This window comes from Myotis nattereri, assembly GCF_964212035.1.
Source record: "Myotis nattereri genome assembly, chromosome: 4".
Classification (NCBI taxonomy): domain Eukaryota; kingdom Metazoa; phylum Chordata; class Mammalia; order Chiroptera; family Vespertilionidae; genus Myotis; species Myotis nattereri.
In genome coordinates this window covers 110,825,742-110,847,696 of record NC_138079.1, presented here as the reverse complement: position 1 = coordinate 110,847,696, position 21,955 = coordinate 110,825,742, and the positions used below count along the sequence as shown (strand labels likewise).

General features: G+C 42.2%; 1 protein-coding gene across 1 annotated transcript in view; it reads left to right on the top strand.

Annotated features, from left to right (window-relative positions):
- LOC308518601 (phospholipid-transporting ATPase ABCA3-like) overlaps positions 1–21,955 on the top strand; it is a gene marked incomplete at both ends in the record, with an annotated part of 332,625 nt that overhangs the window by 267,444 nt on the left and 43,226 nt on the right. Inside the window, 3 exons of the mRNA XM_081090312.1 lie at positions 4,313–4,559; positions 4,702–4,906; positions 9,310–9,529. Coding sequence (XP_080946438.1) covers positions 4,313–4,559; positions 4,702–4,906; positions 9,310–9,529 — 672 coding nt within the window. The remainder of the gene's footprint in view (positions 1–4,312; positions 4,560–4,701; positions 4,907–9,309; positions 9,530–21,955) is intronic.

Below are 21,955 nucleotides of genomic sequence, written 5' to 3'. Positions count from 1 at the left end.
ATAGTTTTTCTATTCCTTGCTCAGCTTCTACTCCTTTTGGAACCCCTATTACACTGGTGTTGCTTCATTTCATATTGTCCCAAAGCTCCCTTAAACTCTCCTGCTTCTTTTTAATTGTTTTTTCCAATTGCTGTTCAGATTGGGGGTTTTTCTCTACCCTGTCTTCTAACTTTCTGATTCAGTCCTCAGCTTCTTCTAGTCTACTATTGAAACCTTCCACTCTGTTCTTTATTGCAGCTATGTCATTCTTCATTTCCTCTCGATTCTTTTTTTTAATTAAATGCTTATTGTTCAGATTATTACATATGTTCCTCTTTTTTCCCCCATGACTCCCCTACACCCAGTTCCCACCCACCCTCTTTCCTCACTCCCCACCCACTGTCCTCCTCCATGGGTGCACGATTTTTGTCCAGTCTCTTCCCGCATCTCCCACACCCCTTTCACCCCCAAGAATAGTCAGTACATTCCCTTTCTATGTTCCTGATTCTATTATAATCACCAGTTCATTCTGTTCATCAGATTATTTATTCACTTGATTCTTAGATTCACTTGTTGATAGATGCGTATTTGTTGTTCATAATTTGTATCTTTACCTTTTTCTTCTTCCTCCTCTTCTTAAAGGATACCTTTCAGCATTTCATATAATACTGGTTTGGTGGTGATGAACTCCTTTTAGCTTTTCCTTATCTGTGAAGCTCTTTATCTGACCTTCAATTCTGAATGATAGCTTTGCTGAGTAAAGTAATCTTGGTTGTAGGTTCTTGGTATTCATCACTTTGAATATTTCTTGCCACTCCCTTCTGGCCTGCAAAGTTTCTGTTGAGAAATCAGCTGACAGTCTTGTAGGTAATTGACTTTTTTTCCTCTTGCTGCTTTTAAGATTCTCTCTTTGTCTTTTGCTCTTGGCATTTTAATTATGATGTGTCTTGGTGTGTTCCTCTTTGGATTCCTTTTGTTTGGGGTCCTTCTGTGCTTCCTGAACTTGTAAGTCTATTTCTTTCACCAGGTAGGGGAAGTTTTCTGTCATTATTTCTTCAAATAGGTTTTCAATATCTTGCTCTCTCTCATCTTCTGGCACCCCTATAATTCGGATGTTGGTATGCTTGAAGCTTTCCCAGAGGCTCCTTACACTATCCTCGTATTTTCGGATTCTTTTTTCATTTTGCTTTTCTGGTTGGGTGTTTTTTGCTTCTTCGCATTTCAAATCTTTGACTTGATTCTTGCGCTTCTCTGGTCTGCTGTTGGGAGTCTATATAATATTCTTTATTTCAGTCAGTGTATGCTTAATTTCTAGTTGGTTCTTTATCACAACATCGAGGGTCTCATTAGATTTCTTGAGGATCTCACTACATTTATCGGCGGTCTCACCAGTCTTTTTGAGGGCCTTACTAAATTTATCAGCGGCTTCTAGACAGTTCTTGAGAGACCTTAAAAGTGTGGTTTTGAACTCTATATCCTCCATTTCTGTCATTTGTGTCCTGTTTCTTTGTCTCCGCATTTTTTATGCTTTCTTGGTGCACCCCCTTGTGGTCTTTGTGTGCAGTCTTGTTGTAGTTAAGCCTTGATTGTTGTAGGTAATACTGGGGGATTTGACCTCCAGGCCAGCTGGCTTTGAGAATCAGCTGTGTCTGTAGTGGGAGAACTTCTGTCCTCTAGGGAGGTGCTAATCTAGCCTTTGCCTGAGGCTATCCCGCAAATGCCTCTGTGCATGGCTTGGGCAGGGCGGGTCCCAGGGGATCAACAGGGAGGGAGGAGCGAGCAGTTATGGCTGCTCTCAGTCCCGTCCCCAGAGGCCCTGCCTCTCAGTGTCCCAGCAACTGCTGCAAACCTTGGAGAGAAAGCTGCCCTCGAGTTCCAACCGATGCCAGACAGTCCCACTTCTCCCGTTTGAGTCTGGGTCCCCAGAGACTTGCCCGGATCTGGAGCTCAGAGCCTGAGACTCCCTCCCAATTGAAACAGACAACCACGCCCTTAGCCACCAGCCCACTCCGCACCTTAGTATTTGACTTCAGCACTGCGCCTCCTCTGAGTCTCAGTATGCTATTCTCTTTCCTCCTAGTTGTAGAACTTCCACTCATCCAGCCTTCCTGTGGTTGTGGGTGATGTCTGTTCCGTCTTTTAGTTGTATTTTTGAAGTGGTTGTTTGAGGCAGCAAACTCCAGCATTAACCTATGCCGCCATCTTGGTTTCTCCTTGTAGTTGAGCTTTTAATGCTTTTGGCCCTTTCGTGGGTGGGGTTAACCCCTCAGACAGGCTGACTATAAGGATAAACCTCAATCCCTGTGCACAAGTTACTGCCCTTCAAGGCTGTGTTGCTCCCAGCAGGGTCTGGCACCTGCCTCAATCTTCCTTTGGTTTTGCAACTTGTATGGTAAATTGGGTTGAACTTGATGTGGTCTGAAGCCCACCACTAGTTTTGTTGGTTTGGGGTCCATTTGGGTGGAGTTCAGGTATAGGTTGCTGTCAGATGTTGTGGGTACCTGGCCTTGGGCTACCTGTCTGGAGATACCACACTGTTCACTGTGGCTCCATCTACTGGGCCTTTGTGTACAAGGGTTGACTTCCTTCAGCTTAGAGTTGGAGGCAGATGTATAAAAGATCTGATGCTGAGGTTCACCTGTCAGCTACTCCCCCTCACCCAGAGGTTGCCTGGTCTTTCTCCAGAGCCTTTTGAATTAATACTGTAGGATGACCCCAGGGTAGCTGTGAGCCACAGACTCTTCACAGGTTGTGAACTCAGTAAGACAGAGCAACTGTGTACAGGAGATGTGGCTAGAGGGCCCTTATTGGAGGTTATATGGTCAGGCATCAATGAGAGGAATGTGGACCTTATTCCAGACACTAACCACTCAGCTTCTGCCAGTCTCCAACTTCAGCCTTCCCAGAAGGGACTTCTTGCAGGTTCAGGTTGGATGCAACCTGCTGTCCCCTCTGCAGGAGCAAACTCACTGGGTGGAGGCACCTGGCTCAGGAGTACAAATAAAGAGTCTCTTGTTGGGGGTGATGCCAACCCATCCTAAAGGAGGGGGCCTAGCACCTTCCTCCTGGTTCCAATCAGTAGCTTCTGAGGGACACACACTATGAATGTCCTAGCTCCCAGAAGCTCTCCCTTCTCCCCCAACCCCTAGAAATGAGCTCAACAGGGCAGGGAATCAGGGAGTTGGAGGAGCATATTCCCATTGAGGGTGGTGCCTGCAAGCCTGTTGGAGGGGGGACAGGCTCTTTTTCCCCTTTCCAGGAAAGTGCAGGCTGAGATGGCAGGGGGTAGAGGAGTGGCTCCTCCATCATGTAGTCACACAACCCAGCACCTGCCCATTTGATTCCTGGACAAAAGCCCTTCCAGGAGACATGCTTTGAGAGGCCCAGCTCTTCACGGCCCTCTGATTCCCTGTGCAACTGAACTCAGCAAGACAGGGTCAGCCATGTGATTCGACATGTTGCAGGGTGGGCAGTGCCAGCTGTGTGCTAGAGGTGGGGGAGACTGGTCCCCTTTCCAAAGTCACACAGTTCAGTCATTTTCTGAGTCTCCATCAAGAGCCTCCCCCGAAAAAGAGCACCCCAAAGTTCACTGCTGGATGCATTCTGTAGACCCCTCCACAGGACCTGGGCATGACAGAGTGTCCTCACCAGCCATTGGAGGACCAGACAATGCACTCCCTAAGCTGGTGCTATAATAGGAGTGCTTATGCCTGAAAGATGGCGTCTGGATTTTCAGCAGACTCCTTCTCTCCCAGGTGAATTGAATACCCACTGATTTTTCACTACTAGATGGGTCCTATTCCCCTCTCTGTTGCTTTGGGTTGAGCATCCTGGCATGAGGTTGAGATCCCGTGCTCCTTGGGGGCAAGGGAGTTTTGCAGCATAGATATCTTCCTGGCTTCTCAGCCACTGCATATAGGTGAGAGGGCCAACCCTTTCTGTGTCTGTACCCTTCTTACCAATCTCTATGTGGCTTCTTCTGTAAATCCTTGGTTATACTACTTTAGTTCAGCTAGTCTTCAGTTGATTATTCAAGTTTGATTGCTCTATAATTTATAAATCTGGGGCTGGTGTCAAGTGAGTATAGCTGCCACCTACTCTGCAGCCATCTTGGAATCCTACTGGTTTTTTCCAAGTTGTAGAGTATAATGTGAGATTGTAGAGAGTAACAATGGGGTAGAATTATTGAGAATCAAGACAAAAAATTTAAGTAACAATTATGAGAAGTTGGAAGAAGAACAGGAAAAAAAATGCTTGGTCTTTCTTCTCCAATATAAGAAGTAGGTGATTTATTACGTGTTGACTCACTGACCAATTTCTTTCTTTTTTCTAGGTCATGTAACAAATTACATATTGAGAATTAAAAAGTTTAATGACTTCTCCATTATTGCCTTTTCCATTGACGTTGGGAAAAACAAAACAATGTTGACTATTTTGTTCAATAATGAGGCATATCATTCAGCTACAACATCTCTGGCAGTGTTAGACAACATCCTCTTCATGTCACTCTCTGGCCCCAGTGCTTCCATTAAAGTCTCCAACAATCCTCAGCCTCTCCCTCTTTATGTTTCTCATGCAGTGTGCGTACCATTTTCCTTTTATTGGAATTGAGTCTTCATATATCCCCTTGTAATTTGGCCATTACAAGAAAATAGCTACTGAAATCATCATTTTCTACTTTTATTTCATCATTTATTTGAATTTTTATTTCATCCTTTGTAGGCCTACAGAAGGAAGACATATAGTATTACATTTGGCATTTGGCATGGCTGTTGTAGTCGCTAGCTTTGGCCTCCAGACAGTGACTGAGAGAATCACTAAGGCAAAGCACATCCAGTTTGTGAGTGGGGTCTATGTCCTCACCTACTGGCTTTCTGCTCTCCTGTGGGATCTCATCTACTACTTCATTTCCTGCTGCCTACTGCTGGTGAGTGTTACCCGAAGTTACATGAAGGCTAATTTTTCTATATCACCCACCAGAAATTCCTAATCAAGTAATTGTATCCTAAAATAAAACTTGTAAAGAAGTTTACAAGTTAATTATGTCAGAGAATATATTGTGGAAATGTTCTCCCTCTTATTCTTTCAGCTGGAGAAAATATTTTTCTTTGAAAAATCTCTCAAATTGGTTTCTTATGTAATTCTCAGCATGATGCCCTGGCCAAAAACTCTAGGATGGACTATTATTTGTCACTCGTCTCTCACTACCCATATTACTTCCCAATGCTGTGTCCTTTGGTAAAACTGGACTATAGAAAACAAGGTAGAATCAAGACCCAAGTAAAGCTTCCTGCTACCATTCACCCCCACACCCCCCTCCCACCCCATCCCCTCCACACACACACTTTCATACCTCAAACTCAAGATGGCTAGGTCTGCAAAGCAAAACTTGTTTTGACTCAGACAACTGATTTTAGACATTGAGAAAGTGGCTTAAAGAATGTACATGTAAGGATAGTACAGCAGCTTTTAATGTAAAGACTTTGCTCATTAAGGAAGTTGGCAACTTCTTTTGTATGCATATTGAAGTTGAGGAAGATATGAAGCTATGCAGTTACAAGGGGTAAACACAGGAGTAAAAGAGGTAAAGCTCCTTTCTTTGCAAGAGTTACTGGGGAATTAAGTCGAATAGGATAACATCTCAGCCCTCAAATAGTTCACTGTTTAGCAATGGATACAGCAGTGAAATAGATCATTATAAAATAGCATGCGAATTGCCACTATAATGGATAGACCACCATAGAATGGTAAAATTAGTTGTTGGAGGAAAAAAGAGAAACTTTCCGTCTATTTGGCTCCAACAACTTGTGAATATTGCACAGGGCCTAATATTGGTTCTGAAGGAGAACCAGGATCTCACCAGCTAGAACAGCTTCTCAGCACGGGCCAGGGGCTAAGCTGGTTGGGGCAGGGATGGTGAGGTAGTGTAGTGAGCAAGTAGTATGTACAGAAGAGTCCCAAGATGCAGAAAGCAGTGTGGGGCTTCCATTGTCTCACAACAGTGCAGGACTCCAGTGGTGTTCTCCTGCCAGTCTCTTCTGCTCACAGCTCACCAACCAGCCAGCGTAACAAGAGAAAATCACCATCCTCTGTAATGGATGCTCCTCTCATTCTTCACCACAGGAACTTGGGTACCTACTCCAGACAGAGTCTCTGGCTTTACTAGCTCCCCTGTGTAACTCAGTGCACATTGAATCAATCAGAAAACCCCTGAATAATTTCATCTCCATGTCGAGAATCCATTCTTTCTCTGATTCTTGAAGCTTGGCTGACACACCCAGCTATCCTTTCCTAGTTAATAGGTCTATATAGAAGACTATCCATTATTAATACTTATACAAATATTGGCATTTATGGCTCGTGAGAAAAGTTACTTGTCATATGTTTTTTATGTGTTACATCATTCAATAGTACAATGATGTTAATTCATTATATTTATAGACAAGGAAACTGAGGCTCACATAAATAAGTTACCTGCCTAACTTCACTCAGATAGTACAGTTTCAAACCCGGGTTGTGGTTATTCCAAAGCTCATTGTCTTTTATACATTCAAAGTCTTCCTGGATAATATACTACTAATGTATGTTAAGGTCATGTCTACATCTTACTCCAGCTCCTCTATTTTGTTTGTTCTCTCTGTCCTTCTCTCTTCTTCTCTTCTCTTCTCTTCTCTTCTCTTCTCTTCTCTTCTCTTCTCTTCTCTTCTCTTCTTTTCTTTTCTTTTCTCTCTCTCTCTCTCTCTCTCTCTCTCTCTCTCTGTCTCTCTCTCTCTCTCTCTCTCTCTCTCTCTCTCTCTCTCTCTCTCTCTTCTCTCTCTCTCTCTCTCTCTCTCTCCCCAAAATTTCCCTTAATGATTCTCAGACTGTGTGGTCTATATGGCTTCTTAGCTTTGCTTGCTTATCTGACTTGAATGTCCCTGGTTTTCAGTGGAATACTCTTCCACCCTGCTCTGATTCTATGAAATGCCACCAACTGGACTCATTCTTGGACTCAACAAGAGGAGGCAAGATTATATCATTTTGCCTAGCAGCTAGGATTCCTATTTCACCCCTTCTCTGCTGGTCAGATTCACAAAGCAGGGGACTTTACTGCTCATATGTCAGAGACAAGGATTAAGCTATGTTGCTGACTCCAAACCCTGATGCATTATCTTCCCCCAACACTGTTTTCCCAGCCACCCCAGGAGATTGTTGGTGAGGTTTAGTGAAGTCCTCTGCCTTTTCCCATGACTGAGCCCATGCAGGAAGGCTCAGGAAAGAAGAACAGGTAACTTTTCTCGTGTGTTATGTGACCAGGGACGCTGTGCGGTGAGGCTTCCCTCTCATGCGGTCTGTGTGCCAGTCTTGATGACCGTTAGATATACTATATCCCCACCTTTCTGCACACATAGAATTATTTATTCAGCAAACATTGAACTCCTGCTTGTAAGCTAGTCTATGCTTTAGGCATGGATACAGCATGGGGAGGGTAGACAAGGGCTCATCTCATACTGGTCTCACCAAGGACTTGGATAGCTAGCTCAATGTTTCTTTGGAAATATGTCTCTCATAAGCCTTCAGATGCACTATTTTCATCATTGTACAGTTCTGGAAATTTGTCCAGGAGTTACCCTTTTCTCTCAATCAGGCCATTATGCATTGGACACAGATTACTTTGCTAGTATTATTTTTTGCTATTTCATTCTCATTCATTAATTTATTTTTAAGTAAAGAGCCAAGTTAGTATTCACTTTTTTCCCTAAGTAGCTAACCCATTGTTCTACCATATTTTTTTGACAGCCAACTCCCACTGATTTGAAATGTATATCAACTAATACTCATTTCAGTATATTTTATATTCTTTATTCCATTAATGTGTCTGTAATTTTCCATTACCAAAATGTTTTGATTATGGTAGTTTTGTAATACATTTAATTATGTTTTCTGTATTGACCTTTTTTACCTTTCCCATTAATCTTCTGTGGAATTTCCTGACCATCTTGACATGGTGTGTGTTTTTACATGTAATGTTTAAAATTAGATTATCTAATTTCAAAAATACCTGTTTCTATTTCTATTTAGAGTAATTTTGGGAGAATTTACACTTTTATCATGTTGAGTCATACCTTACCTAAAAATTGGATATGTGTTTCCATGTATCCAATATATCCAAATAGCTATTTAAATTTTCTTTGAAATAGATTCTGAGACATCTCTAAGCATTATAAGGCTTGGAACAAAGCTGCTAGGTTACTTGCTATTTTTCTGACTGTATTTTTTCTTTTTATTTCACCCTCTTAATTGGAATGGGGGAAACAACTGTAGTTATAGCTGTTCAAGTTCTTTCACCTAAGCTGGCTCATTCTCTACATATACTTTCTTTACACACTATTGCTTAAATAGAAACTACCTCTAAGAGCATCATAAGGTTCTAATAGGGGCTATTCTTATTTTAATCCTTCTTTTCCTCTGCTAGTAGCCTTGCTAAACAATTCTGTGATTGCTCCAAAGAGGCATCCTGGCTATCTTTAGAGAAACTGTAATTACCAACTATAATCATACATATTTCTGGAAAATTCTTTAAACGCTCTGGCAATTCTCCTCCTCTTAATCTAGTGCAATCTAAAGTTATGCTTCTTTGTCTGATTTGCAAATGGATTAAGAAATAAATGAATAAGGTGGCCCCTGATATGAGGGGCTTGGGGGCAGTCTAAGCGTGTGGCGTTATGCAAGAGAGGTTACATAATATGACAGCAGCCCCAGGGAAAATCTGTAGAGAAAGAGTCTACTTCCTAGGTCATTTGTTTTTCTGGGAAAATTCAGAGTCGGGCTTAAGGCAGACATAATTACTTTTACTTTAATCATGGGGTCAGGGTAGGGAATAAAAAGTAATATTTTCCAAATGGGGGAAGAAAACAGAAAATAAAAGTATAGTCCTTCTGTTCATGAGAGTCCTCTATTGAGGAAGAGGTAATTTAGTTCAGGCTCATAAGCTAAGACTAGCTATTATTTCAGAAAGGAAGGGAGAGGGAGAAAGAGATGGGAACACCGATGATGAGAGAGAATCATTGATTGGCTGCCTCCTGCACGCTCCACACTGGGGATTGAGCCTGCAGCCTGGGCATGTGCCCTGACCAGGAATGGAACCGTGACCTCCTGGTTCATGAGTTGATGCTGAACCACTGAGCCAACTGGCTGGGTGAAGCTACGGCTTCTTTTACTGGGTAAGCTGATTTAAGTAATAAGTAGTTTTATGTGCTAATGATGCAATGCTTGCTGTCTCCTCAGTGTCTGGCTTGGCTCCTTGTTGCACTGTGTCCTTCACCTGCCCTTACTCTGCATTTGTCTTAGGGAGTGTTCAAGTACTGCGAACTGGGTGCATTTGTGGAAGACTACAACTTTCTGGACACAATGCTGATCTTTATGCTGTATGGTTGGGCTACTGTTCCTCTCATGTACCTGGGAAGCTACCTGTTTTCTAGTAGCACTGCTGCCTACATCAAACTCACCCTCTTTAACTACTTTTCAACTGTGTTCAGCATCATCGTTGATACCATAATGCACCTCCTTGGTAAGGACTTTCCACACTTTCCCTTTTCTCCAGGAAATATATTAAATAAATGAGGATGAAGGAGCTAGAGAACAAAATAATAATTGTTAAGCACTTACTTTCCAGGCATTTGAAAAACTATGCTTTTTGGAAAACAGCAAATATTTATTGAATATGTGAAAAATAGAAGATGAAGGAGAGAGGGAAAGAAAGGAAATGGGGAAGAGAAAGGAAGAGAGAGAGGCACTAGGCCATCTGAAGGAGCTGGGCTTGGTATCACTCTAGTTTCATTAAAGAAAAAGAAGAGTAAAAAACTACAATATAAAAGTGTGCAAACCATTTATCTCCTTTGAAATGTTCCCCCTCTCCCAGACTTAGTCCTTCAGTTCTAAAATCTTAGCAGCACTCACTTTGAAGCAAAGTAGGGAGATGGAAGGGTGGGAGGTTCTATGGGCTGACTTCTGCCTAATTTAATGCAGCACGTCATCCTGACCCTTCAAATGAGATTTTTTCTGAAGAAAACAAGGAAATATGCAACAAATGTAGTTATCATTAAACCATTTTCCCTTCTTTTGAGTAGATTCTCCCTGTCTTCCTTCTCTGATTATAAAATTTGAAGAGAGTTTGACTGCTGGTGATTATCACAAATAGGATTTGTTTGGTTTTAGAACATTCCTTGGTTAAACTTCTGTTTAAACATGAACTTTGAACTGTGTTAATCATTTTAGCTCTGCCTGAAGTGGTAGAACTTTACCAAAAGAGCTTCCAGACTCATTCCCTAACTTTAGGTGTTGGCCTTACACAAAAGGAAACAGTGTGTGGACCAAGCACATTCTTTTGCAGTCTTCTCCAAGAAGTGGTATTATGCCTGGTGAGGAAGACTGGAGCCCCTGCATAATAAGCCAAGCAGGAGTTATGCATTCGTGCTCATTCCCTGAATCAGTGGTGGTATTGTCAGTCACTTTTTTACTACCTATAGATTCTACCTGTGTTCTGTCCTGTTACAGTTAATGTGCCACATATGATGTTTCGGTAAATGACAGACCACATATACAACAGTCGCACAGATTATAACAGAACTGAATTTCCTGTAAGAAATGGAAGGATATGTCCTTTAGGAAGAATTTCTTCTTTGATTACAGCAATATCTATGGGGCTTGACAATAGGTTCCCTCTCACTCACAGCTCCTCAGTTTTGAGTACACAACTTACATTCCAATCAGTCAACCACTGACCTGTTTCAGCACAGAGGAGCCTGTCCCCCCAATACTAATTTTCAAAAGATACTACAACCCTCCCAGCTCTGGCTTGATGGTCTTCAGAGCACATTACTATAAATTCTTCATTGAGGACATAAGATCTTGTACAAGAACCCAGACGCACAGGAACTGCCTCAACTAGTACGAAGTACCACTGGCACTTCAGTGAAAGGCTTCTGTGGCAGTTTGGAGCCAGCCCATCCCTGTACTTTGAAATATTTTCAGGTTGTACTGATGTAAAGCATAGGTAAGTTTTATTTCTTTAATAAATTCAATGCCAGAGAGAGCCTGTTGTGCCAGATAGGGTCAATGGAACAAAAAAACAAATTTCCAATATCAAAATATTGACTCCTGAGTTCTATCCCTCTCCATTTTAAACACCATCTTTTTTATGGATACCACAAAGTTTCTTAATCTGACCACTGCTCCAGCATGCAAGAGCCAAAACCATGGTGCCATGACACCCCCGAAGTCCTTCTCTCTGGTCCTCACCCAGCCAGTTTCTCCTCACTATTTCTAGTCAATTCACCCACAATCTATCTCTGAAATCTCCCTTCATGATAAGTGCCCTTCTCTTTAACTCTATAATTGATAAATCCATGTTACAAGCTATCAAGATGAATAAGCTTAGTGACTTAAATAATGAGTGTTTTCTCAGGGATCATCTGCGAGATTGGTAATTATCTGAGAATTGTTTAGTTATCTTGAGGAAGTTTATTATGGGAGGTTCATTTTTTATAATTAATCTATCCTCTTTTATTTAATTTTTAATTAAATTAATTGTGGTGACAGTGGTTAATAAGGTTACTATTAACCAAGTGTACATTTCTATGATACATGATCTGTATATTGCATTGTGTGCCCACAACCCAAAAATCACAGGCAATGAAATTTCTTACTTCACTAAAGTCTTCATAAGTAATGTGTTAGTGATGCTTCCCAGTTACAACTTTGCAATGAGTGTCAGGAAATTCTTTGATGACTATGAAGTAAAAAGACTGTGTACCCAAGAAATTCAAAACGTCTATGTGGACTGCAGGAAAAAATGTGAGTATTGGGACTCCCCATGTTGTTAACCACAACCTATTCCTGTCCAGACTTCCACATTTAAGCTTAGATAAGAAAATCAGAAAAACGTGTTTATCCTCCAGTGGACAGGCTTGCCATTTTGAGTGTTGAGTGTTTTGTGTACCAAAGTTACTTTCACAGACTGGGGCGGGGGAGGGAGGGGTGAAGCCTCAAAATAAAATCCAAGATAAATTTCATGAAGAGCACAACCAGATTTTGAATGAATTACTACTACTACTCACTCACCTACTATGTGAAAATAGCTTAACATTATTTTGAATATTCCCAGCACTCTTTGAGTTAGCTAATATTATCACAGTTTTATTCCCAATGAGGAAACTGAGCTCTTTACTTAAACTGGATATTAAATAAGTTCCCTGGGACACTAAGCTTTAAGTGTCACACAGATAAAAGAAAGGCAAATTCCCAGAAAGATCAAAATGAGGAAAAAACAAATGCATTCTATTAAATTTTCATATTTTAGGCTGATTTCATGTTTCAGACTGATTCTAAAAATTTATAAGCCTATTTACTGTGTGTGTATAATTTGTTGTAGAACCAAATAATTTATATCCAGTCACAGAAAGAGAAATGTAATTTTATTTTACTAAATCAGTGCAGGATAAAATATAATTATTAGGGTCAAATAAATTTTATTTTTTTAAAATCTCTGAATAATAAAAATTATGTCATATTTTAGTTTGCATCATATTTGGATTATAAAATCCTCTCTCTGCTTTTTAAAAATAGCTCTATTGAGTTATTATTAACATACTGTAGTCACCAGGTTTAATTAACCTGTTGGATGGAAGCGGGGGAGGGCTTGTTGGACAGTGTTTATAAAGTCTATAGTAGCGGTCCACACTATTATTGAATTAAAAATTTAATTAATTTATTTCATTTATTATTTTAATTCACTGTTCTGACCCTCAGCTTCCCCTGTGTTGTGTATTCTTCTAATGTGTTCTTTATAGTGTTACTAGTATGTCATTCTTTATTTCTGACTGGTCTTTTTCCATAGTTACTATATCTTCTCTCATGCTGTTGAGCATCCTTGCCATCATTATTCTGATCACTATATCTGATAAATTTATTATCTCCATTTCATTTAGTTTTTCTTCTGGAGAATTCTCTTGTTCTTTCATTTAGGGCTTACTGTTGTTTTTTGTCTTCCCATTTTGGTTCCTGCTTGGGTTTGTGTCTATGTACTAGGTAACTCTGCTATGGCTCCCAATCTCTAGTGCAGGACAATGTCAGATGCTGTGTGTAACCGGCCCTGAGTACCCTCTTTGGAGCTATCAGCGACCCACAGCTAGCGGCTCCCTCTGCTGGGGATGGGTGCCTTTGGAAAGGACCAGGATATGGATCAAGGTTAGCTTTTCCTAGCCCTGGGTCCTGACTTATATCAGGCAATGACTCAAAAGTCTCTGATCTGCCTCTGCCTGCAATCCGATTGTTATTCATTCTTGATTAGCCTTGGGCTATTGCCTACCGGCTGGGGAAAGATATTTTCCAACAGGTTGGGGCAACTTCTTCCCCCAAATGCAAAAGCTTCCTGGATGGTAAAGGTCTGCCCGAGAATGATGTCCTCTGGAGTATGAGGGGATGACTCAGCACTGGAAACCCGGGTGTCTGCCTTTGAGGTCTAACCCCAAATCTGGATTCTGCTCACACAGCTCCAGTCCACTCTGCCCTCCCTCTGCCAGAGCCCAAGGTATGTGGCTGCACAAGAAATTTTATTCATTGGCCCTTTAAGAGGGTGCCTGCATTTCCAGCCATCTATCCCAGATGTTGTGTGGGCCTTCTCAGTTATGGTTCTCTAGACTGGGAGGCCCAGCTTTGGGGTTAGACCCCAGAGTTCTCAATGAGAAACCCTCCCTCCTAGATGAAATATCTCTCTGGAACTTCAGTTGCTGTCTATGGGAGAGTGGCCAGCCCTTTCATGCCTCCTCTCCTCTTACCAGTCCCTATGTGACTCTACTTTATGTCCTTGATTATTATGGTTCTCTCCAGTTAGTCTTCAGTTGATTATTCAGGATGGTTTTTCTGTATTTTAGCTGTAATTTCAGTTTAGTCCTAGGAGTGTGTCAGTGTAGCTCCCACTTACTCTGCTGCTATTTTAAGGGTGTCTTTTGAAGGGGTTCAAGATGGCTGCAGAGTAGATGGAAGTTACACTTACTTCCTCCCAGGACCATATCAGAAGAGTAGCTAAAGTATGGGAAAATCAACCGAATAACTATCTGAAGACTATTTGAACAGAAGTGTTATAACTAAGGATTGAGAGTAACATCCAACAAAACCTGTAGAAAGGGAAGAGCCACAAAAAGGCTGGCCCTACACCAGGTGTGCTAGGAGAGCATCCAGAAGGATATCTCAGGTAATGAGATTCCCCCTGGAGAAGGGAGTGGCCTCGGCCCCAAGCTGGGCACCCTAGCCTGGAGAACTAGGAAATCAGCAGGAATTTAACTTTCCCTGGTAAGAAGGGAAATGGCTTTCTTAAAGGGCCAGTGCATAGAATCTCAGTCACATCACTCACTCTCGGCTCTAGCAGGGACAATAGTGGCTCTCAGTAGACCAGAGTCATAAAAAGAGAAATTGAATGGCATTGCTAAGGAAAGAGAACTGGCGTGAGAGCAGCAGGTACCCTGTGCTGGGTTGGGTTCCTTGCCCATCTAACTCATAGATGTCATCATCAATAAAAACATCTCAGACCAGAAAGAATGCTATGAAATAGTCAAAGTGATGAAAAACAAAGGCCTACACCCAAGAATACTCTACCCAGCAAAGCTACCATTTCAAATTGAAGGAGAAATAAAGAGCTTGCCAGAAAAGAAAAGGCTAAAGGGGTTTATTACCACCAAACCAGTAAGAAAAAGGAAAACAAAAGAAGAGAAACATAATTATAAAAATAAATTGGCAATAAATACATACAAATTAATAGTCACTTTAAATGTTAATGGATTAAATGCTCCAATCAAATGACACAGGGTACTTTTGGCCAGTGTGCCTCAATTGGTTGAACCATCATTCCATGAATTGATGGGTGGGGGAGGGTTCAATTCTAATTCAGAGGATATACCCAGGTTATAGGTTCAATGCTCAGTTTAGGATGTGTATTGGAGGCAACCAAATGATGTTTCTCTCACACATCAATGGTTATCTTTCTCTCTTATTCTCCCTTCCTCTCTCTCTTTCTAAAATCAATTTTAAAAAACTTATACTTGATCAAAAAGCAACCATGTTTGTTACATTTGTTGCTTGATGTTAAAAAAAAAAAAGAAAGAAAGAAACAAAGAAAGGAAAAAAGAAACAAAGAAAGAAAACGTATTCTTGAGTGAGGATTTTTTAAAAGACACAGGGTAACTGAACAGATAAGAAAACATGACCTATATATAGTCTATCTACAAGTGACCCACCCAGGAACAAGAGATTCACACAGCCTTAACCGGTTTGGCTCTGTGGATAGAGCGTCAGCCTGTGAACTCAAGGGTCCCAGGTTCAATTCCTGTCAAGGGTATGTACCTTGGTTGCAGGCACATCCCCAGTAGGGAGTATGCAGCAGGCAACTGATTGATGTTTCTCTCTCATCGATGTTTCTAACTCTCTATCCCTCTCCCTTCCTCTCTGTAAAAAATCAATAAAATATATTTTTTTAAAAAAGATTCACACAAACTGAAAGTGAACAGATGGAAAAAATATTCCATGAAAATGAAAATTTAAAAAAACAATGCCGGGGAAGCAATACACATATCTGACAATACAGGCTTCAAAGCAAAGGCCATAATAAGAGACGAAAGCAGGCATACACAGGGAGAATGCCATGGAAAGATGAAGGCAGAGGTTGGAGTAATGCAGCAGAAGCCATAGTACTGGAAGTCCTAGCCAAAGATTGGCAGCAGCCACTGGAAGCTAGGGGAGAAGCCTGGAACAGATTCTTACTCACAAACTTCAGAAGGAACAAACCTGTCCACACCTTGAAGGACTTCTAGGCTCCAGAATTATGAGATAGTTTCTATTGTTAGACTTCCCAGTTTGTGGCATTTTGTTTGTGGCTGCCCTAGTAGACTAATAAAGCATACCAGGGAGGAAAAGGAGACAAAAACAGGCCATCACATAATACTGAAGGGAATTTTACCAAACATTCAAAGAAGAACTAACACCTATTTTCTTCAAACTATTCAAAAAAAAATCCAAGAGGAGAGTACACTTCCAGGCCTTTTTGACGAATCTAGCATTATCCTAATGCCAATGCCAGATAAAGACATTACAAAGAAAGAAAATTACAGGCCAGTATCCCTTATGGGAACATACTAGTACATGCTAAAATACTCAGCAAAATATTAGCAAATTAGAACCAGCAATACATTAAAAATATCATGCACTATGACCAACTGGAATTTATTATGGGAATGCAATAAATTGGTATGATATTCACAAATCATTAAATGTGCTACATCACATAAACAAAATGAAGAATAAAAATTACATGACCATATCAATGGATGAAGATAAGCATTCCACAAAATCCAACACCCATTTATGATAAAAACTCTCAGCAAAGTGGGAATAGAGGGATCATAACTCAACATAACAAATGTCATATATTAAAAAACCTATAGCCAACATCATACTCAATGGGCAGTTATTCAACATAGTACTGGGAGTCCTAGCCATAGCGGTCAGATAAGAAGAAATAAAAGGCATCCAAATTGAAAGGAGTAAGTAAACTGTTACTATTCACAGATGGCATGCTATTGTTCATAGAAAACCCTTAGGATTCCACCAAAAAACTATCAGACCTAATTCAGCAAAGTAGCAGAATACAAATTTAATTCACAGAAATCAGTGGCGCTTTTATACATCAATAATGATCTCTCAAAAAGAGAAACTAAGAAAACAATCCAATTTACTATTGCAACAACAACAACAAAAAATAGCGTACCTAGGAATAACTTAACTCAGAAAACTATAAGACATTGAAGAAGGAAATAGAGGAAGATACAAAAAAATGGAAATATATACCATGTTCATAGATTGAAAGAATTAACATCAGTAAAATGTTCATACCACCTAAAGCAATCTATAGATTCAATGCAATTCTTATTAAAATACAAATGCCGTATTTCACAGATCTAGAACAAATATTCCAAAAATGTATAGGGAACCAAAAAAGATCCTAAATTGCCTCAGCAATCTTGAGAAAAACAAAGTTGGAGGGATCATATACCGGATATCAAACTATAGTAAAATATATTTCTTTATTAATTTCAGAGAGGAAGGGAGAAGGAGAGAGAGATAGAAACATCAATGATGAGAGAGAATCATTGATCGGCTGCCTCCTGCACACCCCCTACTGGGGATTGAGCCCGCAACCCAGGCATGTGCCCTTGGCCAGAATCGAACCTGGGACCCATCGGTCCGCAGGCTGACGCTCTATCCACTGAGCCAAGCCGGCCAGGGCCGGATATCAAACTATATTACAAAGCTACTGTAATGCCAATAGCCTGGTAATGGCACAAGAACAGGTTTATAAGTCAATGGAACAAAACAGAGAGCCCAGAAGTCAACCCACACCTTTATAGTCAATCAATACTTGACAAAAGAGGTAAGAGTATACAATGGAGTAAAATCAGTCTCTTCAATGAATGGTGTTGGGAAAATTGTACAGACACATAAGAAAAAAAAGGAAATGAAACTAGACCACCCACTTATACTACACACAAGAATAAACTCAAAATGGATAAAAGACTTAAATGTAAATCGTGAAACCATAAAAATCCTGGAAGAATCCATAGATAGGAGGAGGAAGATGGTGGCCATATCGGCAGACCTTTATTATACCTCCTCCAACAGACAGACTGGAAATATAACTAAATTGGAAAAAATTCACCGGGAATTACCAGCTGAGTTCCACTTGAGGAGAAGACATATAACGAAGGGAGAGAAAACACCTGGAGACTGGTAGGAAGGGTGAGATCGGGAAAGGGCCTGGACCCAGCTTCCACAGGTGGCAAGCCAAGAGTGAAGAGGGACCTCTCAACTATGATAGGGTCCTTTCCCTGAAGACATTGAGGCCCGGAACCCAGGCTGGGCTCCACAGCCCAGAGCACCAGACCAAGATCAGCAGCCCACCTCACATCCAGCCATGAAAGGTGGCAGGGCTGCTGGCCACCAGGGAGTCTGGAGCAGGTCAGATATAAAGCCACAGGTTTTTTTCCTCTTTTTATTTTTTTTTGAAAACCCAGATCACAAGATTTTCATTTGCAGCTACTTACCTGAGACTTCAGGGGAGGGAGGGCAGTGTGGACTGAAGGTGCCTGAGGAGAGGCTGAGGTAGGAAGCATTGTGGGGAGCTGTGGAAAAGAGGTGACTGGGAGACATACATCAGTCATATCCCCCAAACCGAAATGGCCATTTTACCTCAGAGGCGCTGAGGCCACAGCTCAGGAAAAGGAGAAACCCATCCTAAGTGGCACAGCCCGCCCTACCCTCAGGAGCCTGTCTGCCACACCCTGCATCTTGACTTTGCAGAGGAGGCACAGCAGAAGCCAAGCCTAGGGGTTAGATCAGTTCCAGGAAGCACCAGTCACTGGATCGGGGGTAGAGCTGTCTACCTCACTAACCCAGGAACCTAACTGATGAAAACTCCAGCTTTCCAGCTGATCCCACTGGACTGTATATGAGGATCTCTGTCCAGCAGTGGGCAGGGAAATATTCTGGGCCACTCTACAAGGGGTCGCTCTGGGAAGGGGAAACACACCCACTTTCCCTGAAATCTGAATGGCACTTCCCCCTCATGGAAGACCCAGATGTCTAGACTCCCTATTCTGCCTAAAGCCCCTTCAAAAACAGACTTTTGAGTACTAAGATAGACAGTTGGCTGGCAGGTGAACGCAAGCAGAGGCAGAGCCTGGGGAACCTGGAAAAGTTAGCCGACCCAGCCCTGAGGTCCCTGCTGCTAACAAACTGGCCTTAGAGCGCAACTGGGCCTCTCCCACATGCAGGCATGTCCTGTGGAGAAAGACACAAACTGTGGATCACTTAAAGCTTCAAACTGGTCGCCAAGAACCAAAGAAGGACAGTTTCTGACAGTGGTTAGCACATAAGTACCTCCCGGGGGGTCCAGCATTGGCAAACAAAAGAGTCTGCCTCAGTCATCGGAAGAGCAGGATCCAAGGAGAGCTCCCAGGAGGCACTAAACTCCCAACCACATTGTTCGAGCTGTTTTGCAGGTGCTGCTAGACAAAACAAAACACAAGAAAACAAGAAACAAAACAAAACATACACCAGACCCTTACAACCACCAAAGCAACCACAAAGGAAGAGAGCGTTAGGAAGAAAAAAAGAGAACACCACCTTACTTTTTTTTTTATCGTCTTCATTTTTCTTCTTATTGATTTCTTATTCTTTTATTCTCTCTTTTTTCTTTCATAGATCTAATTTTTTCCTCTCCTTTTCTTACTTGATTTTTCTTCTTCCTCCACCTTTGTCTTTGTTTTTCTTTTCTAATGTTTTGTCTATCTTCTATCTCCTCTATTTTCCTTTGCACAGTTTTTTCCTCTTTTATAACATTTCCTTTCCCTTTTCCTTATTCTTATTTTCTTGTATCTCTATGCTTTCATATCCCCTTTCCTTCCCTTTTTTTCGCCTTGTATTTTTTTTATTTTCTATTATGGTTCTCTTTTGTTCATCCTAATTCTCTCTTCCTTTGGGGTTGCTTTTGTGGTTGTAGGGGTCTATTATATGTTTCTGTTTTGTTTCTTGTTTTGTTTTGTTTTTGTGCTTTGTTTTGTCCTAGCAGCACCTACACAACAGCTCACACAATGTGGTTGGGATGAGCCTCACAGTCAGCCAGCCTGAGAGGAGATGTCTCCCACAAGCAGGACAATAACATTTAAGGCCCAGTTACAACAGGAGAGTCCAAATAACTCACATAAGGGACATTCCTAGAACAACCAACTCAGGAGACCTAAAAGATTATACCACTGAGGCCCACAAAACTTACTAATTAAGGTCAACCCCTGAAGACCGGGAGGCATAGCAGTTTGATCTAATACACAGAAACAAATACAAAAGGGGCAGCAAAACTGGGGAGACAATGAATAACACCCTCTAAGTAAAAAATGGAGGAAACCCAGAAAGAGAGCTAAACAAAATGGAGACAAGCAATTTATCAGATACTAGAGGCCCAGTGCACAAAAATTTGTGCACTGGAGGGGGGGGGGGGGGTCCCTCAGTCCAGCTTGCACCCTGTCACATACTGGGAGCCCTCAGAGGATGTCCTATTCCCCGCTTCCTGCTCCCCTAGGGGAGTGGGCCTAAGACACAGTCTGGCCTCCCTTTGTGGGAGGCGACCGGGCTGATCAGGGGAAGGCACTAGCCCAGCCATGGCCAAACTACGGCCCGCGGGCCGAATCCGGCCTGTTTGAAATGAATAAAACTAAAAAAAAAAAAAAAGACCGTACCCTTTTATGTAATGATGTTTACTTTGAATTTATATTAGTTCACATAAACACTCCATCCATGCTTTTGTTCAGGCCCTCCGCTCCAGTTTAAGAATCCATTGTGGCCCTCGAGTCAAAAAGTTTGCCCACCCCTGCATTAGCCCCATCACCCCGCTATTGCAACCACTGCCAGTCACCGCAGCCACCAAGGTGTTTTCATGGACTCCAGTCCCTCTACCGTGAATAAATGACAACTTTCTTTAGGCATTTTCAAGATGTGTCTTTCGTGGGATATGGCATTTCTTTATTATTTCTTTTATCCTCACCTGAGGATATGTTCCCATTGATTTTTAGAGGATGTGGAAGAGAAAGGGAAAGACAGAGAGAAACATCAAAGTGAGAGGAACACTCTGACTGGTTGCCTCCTGCATGAGCCCTGACCTGGGCCCCGGCCAGGGAGGAGCCTGCAACCTAGGTACATGCCCTTGGTCAGAATTGAACCCAGTCCCTGCGGTCGGCAGGCCAAGGCATTATCCACTGAGCCAAACCAGCTAGGACAGGATATGACATTTCTTAACCCTCCAGCAGCGGACCTTCCTTTTTTTCTCCAGGAGTGTGGTGAAAAACCCTAGATCACCTATTTGGATTCTTATTACCCAAGTTACTAAGATTATTACCAGTGGCATACAGGGAGCTAAGCCAATGAGCACTCAGAAAAGGTGTTTCCTCTGTAGTTCACACCAATTGCCGACTTGGCCCCTGCCCAAGCCTAATGCCTCTGGCCAAGTCATTAGCCCTGGGCAGGGGACCTCCAGCTCCCTCAATCGTCGGCTCAACCCCTGCTTCCCATAATCGCTAGCTCTGCTCCTGCTCCCAGTCATCGCCAGCTCCCTCCCTGCTCCCGCAAATCACTGGCTGTGCCCCTGCACAGGCCTAACGCCTGTGGCTCAGGCATTAGGCCTGGGCACGGGACCCCCAGCTCCCCACGATTGCCGGCTCTGCCCCTGCCCAGGCCTAATGCCTCTGAACAAGGAATTAGGCCTGGGCAGAGGACCCCCAGCTCCCACCATCGCCGGCTCCACACTGCTACCCGTGATCGCTGGCACCGCCCCTGCTCACACCTAACGCCTCTCACTGAGGCATTAGGCCTAGGCAGGGGACCCACAGCTCTCCACAATCTCCCACTCTGCCCCTGCCTAGGCCTAACGCCTGTGGCCAAGTCATTAGGCCTGGGCAGGGGACCCCCAGCTCCCCTCAATTGCCAGCTCCACCCCAGCTTCCCATGATCACTGGCTGGGGGCTCTTGGCTGCCGCCTTGGTTTCTGATCACCGTCAGCGGCAGGACGCTTCTTCCATCCTTCCCCTTTTGCCTCCCAGCATTGTGCCTACGTATTCAAATTAACCGCCATCTTTGTTGGCAGTTAATTTGCATATCACCCTGATTAGCCGAGGGGAAGCATAGCGAAGGTACAGTCAATTACCCTTTTTGTCTTTTATTAGATAGGATAGAGTTCAAAGCAATGGTTATAAGGATACTTAAGAAACTTAGAGGGAACTACAACAGCATGAAACAAGAAATAGAAACCATAAATAAGAATCCATTGGAGATGAAGAATAACATATCTGACATTAAGAATACACTGGAAGGAAACGAAAGTATAATAACTGAGGCAGAA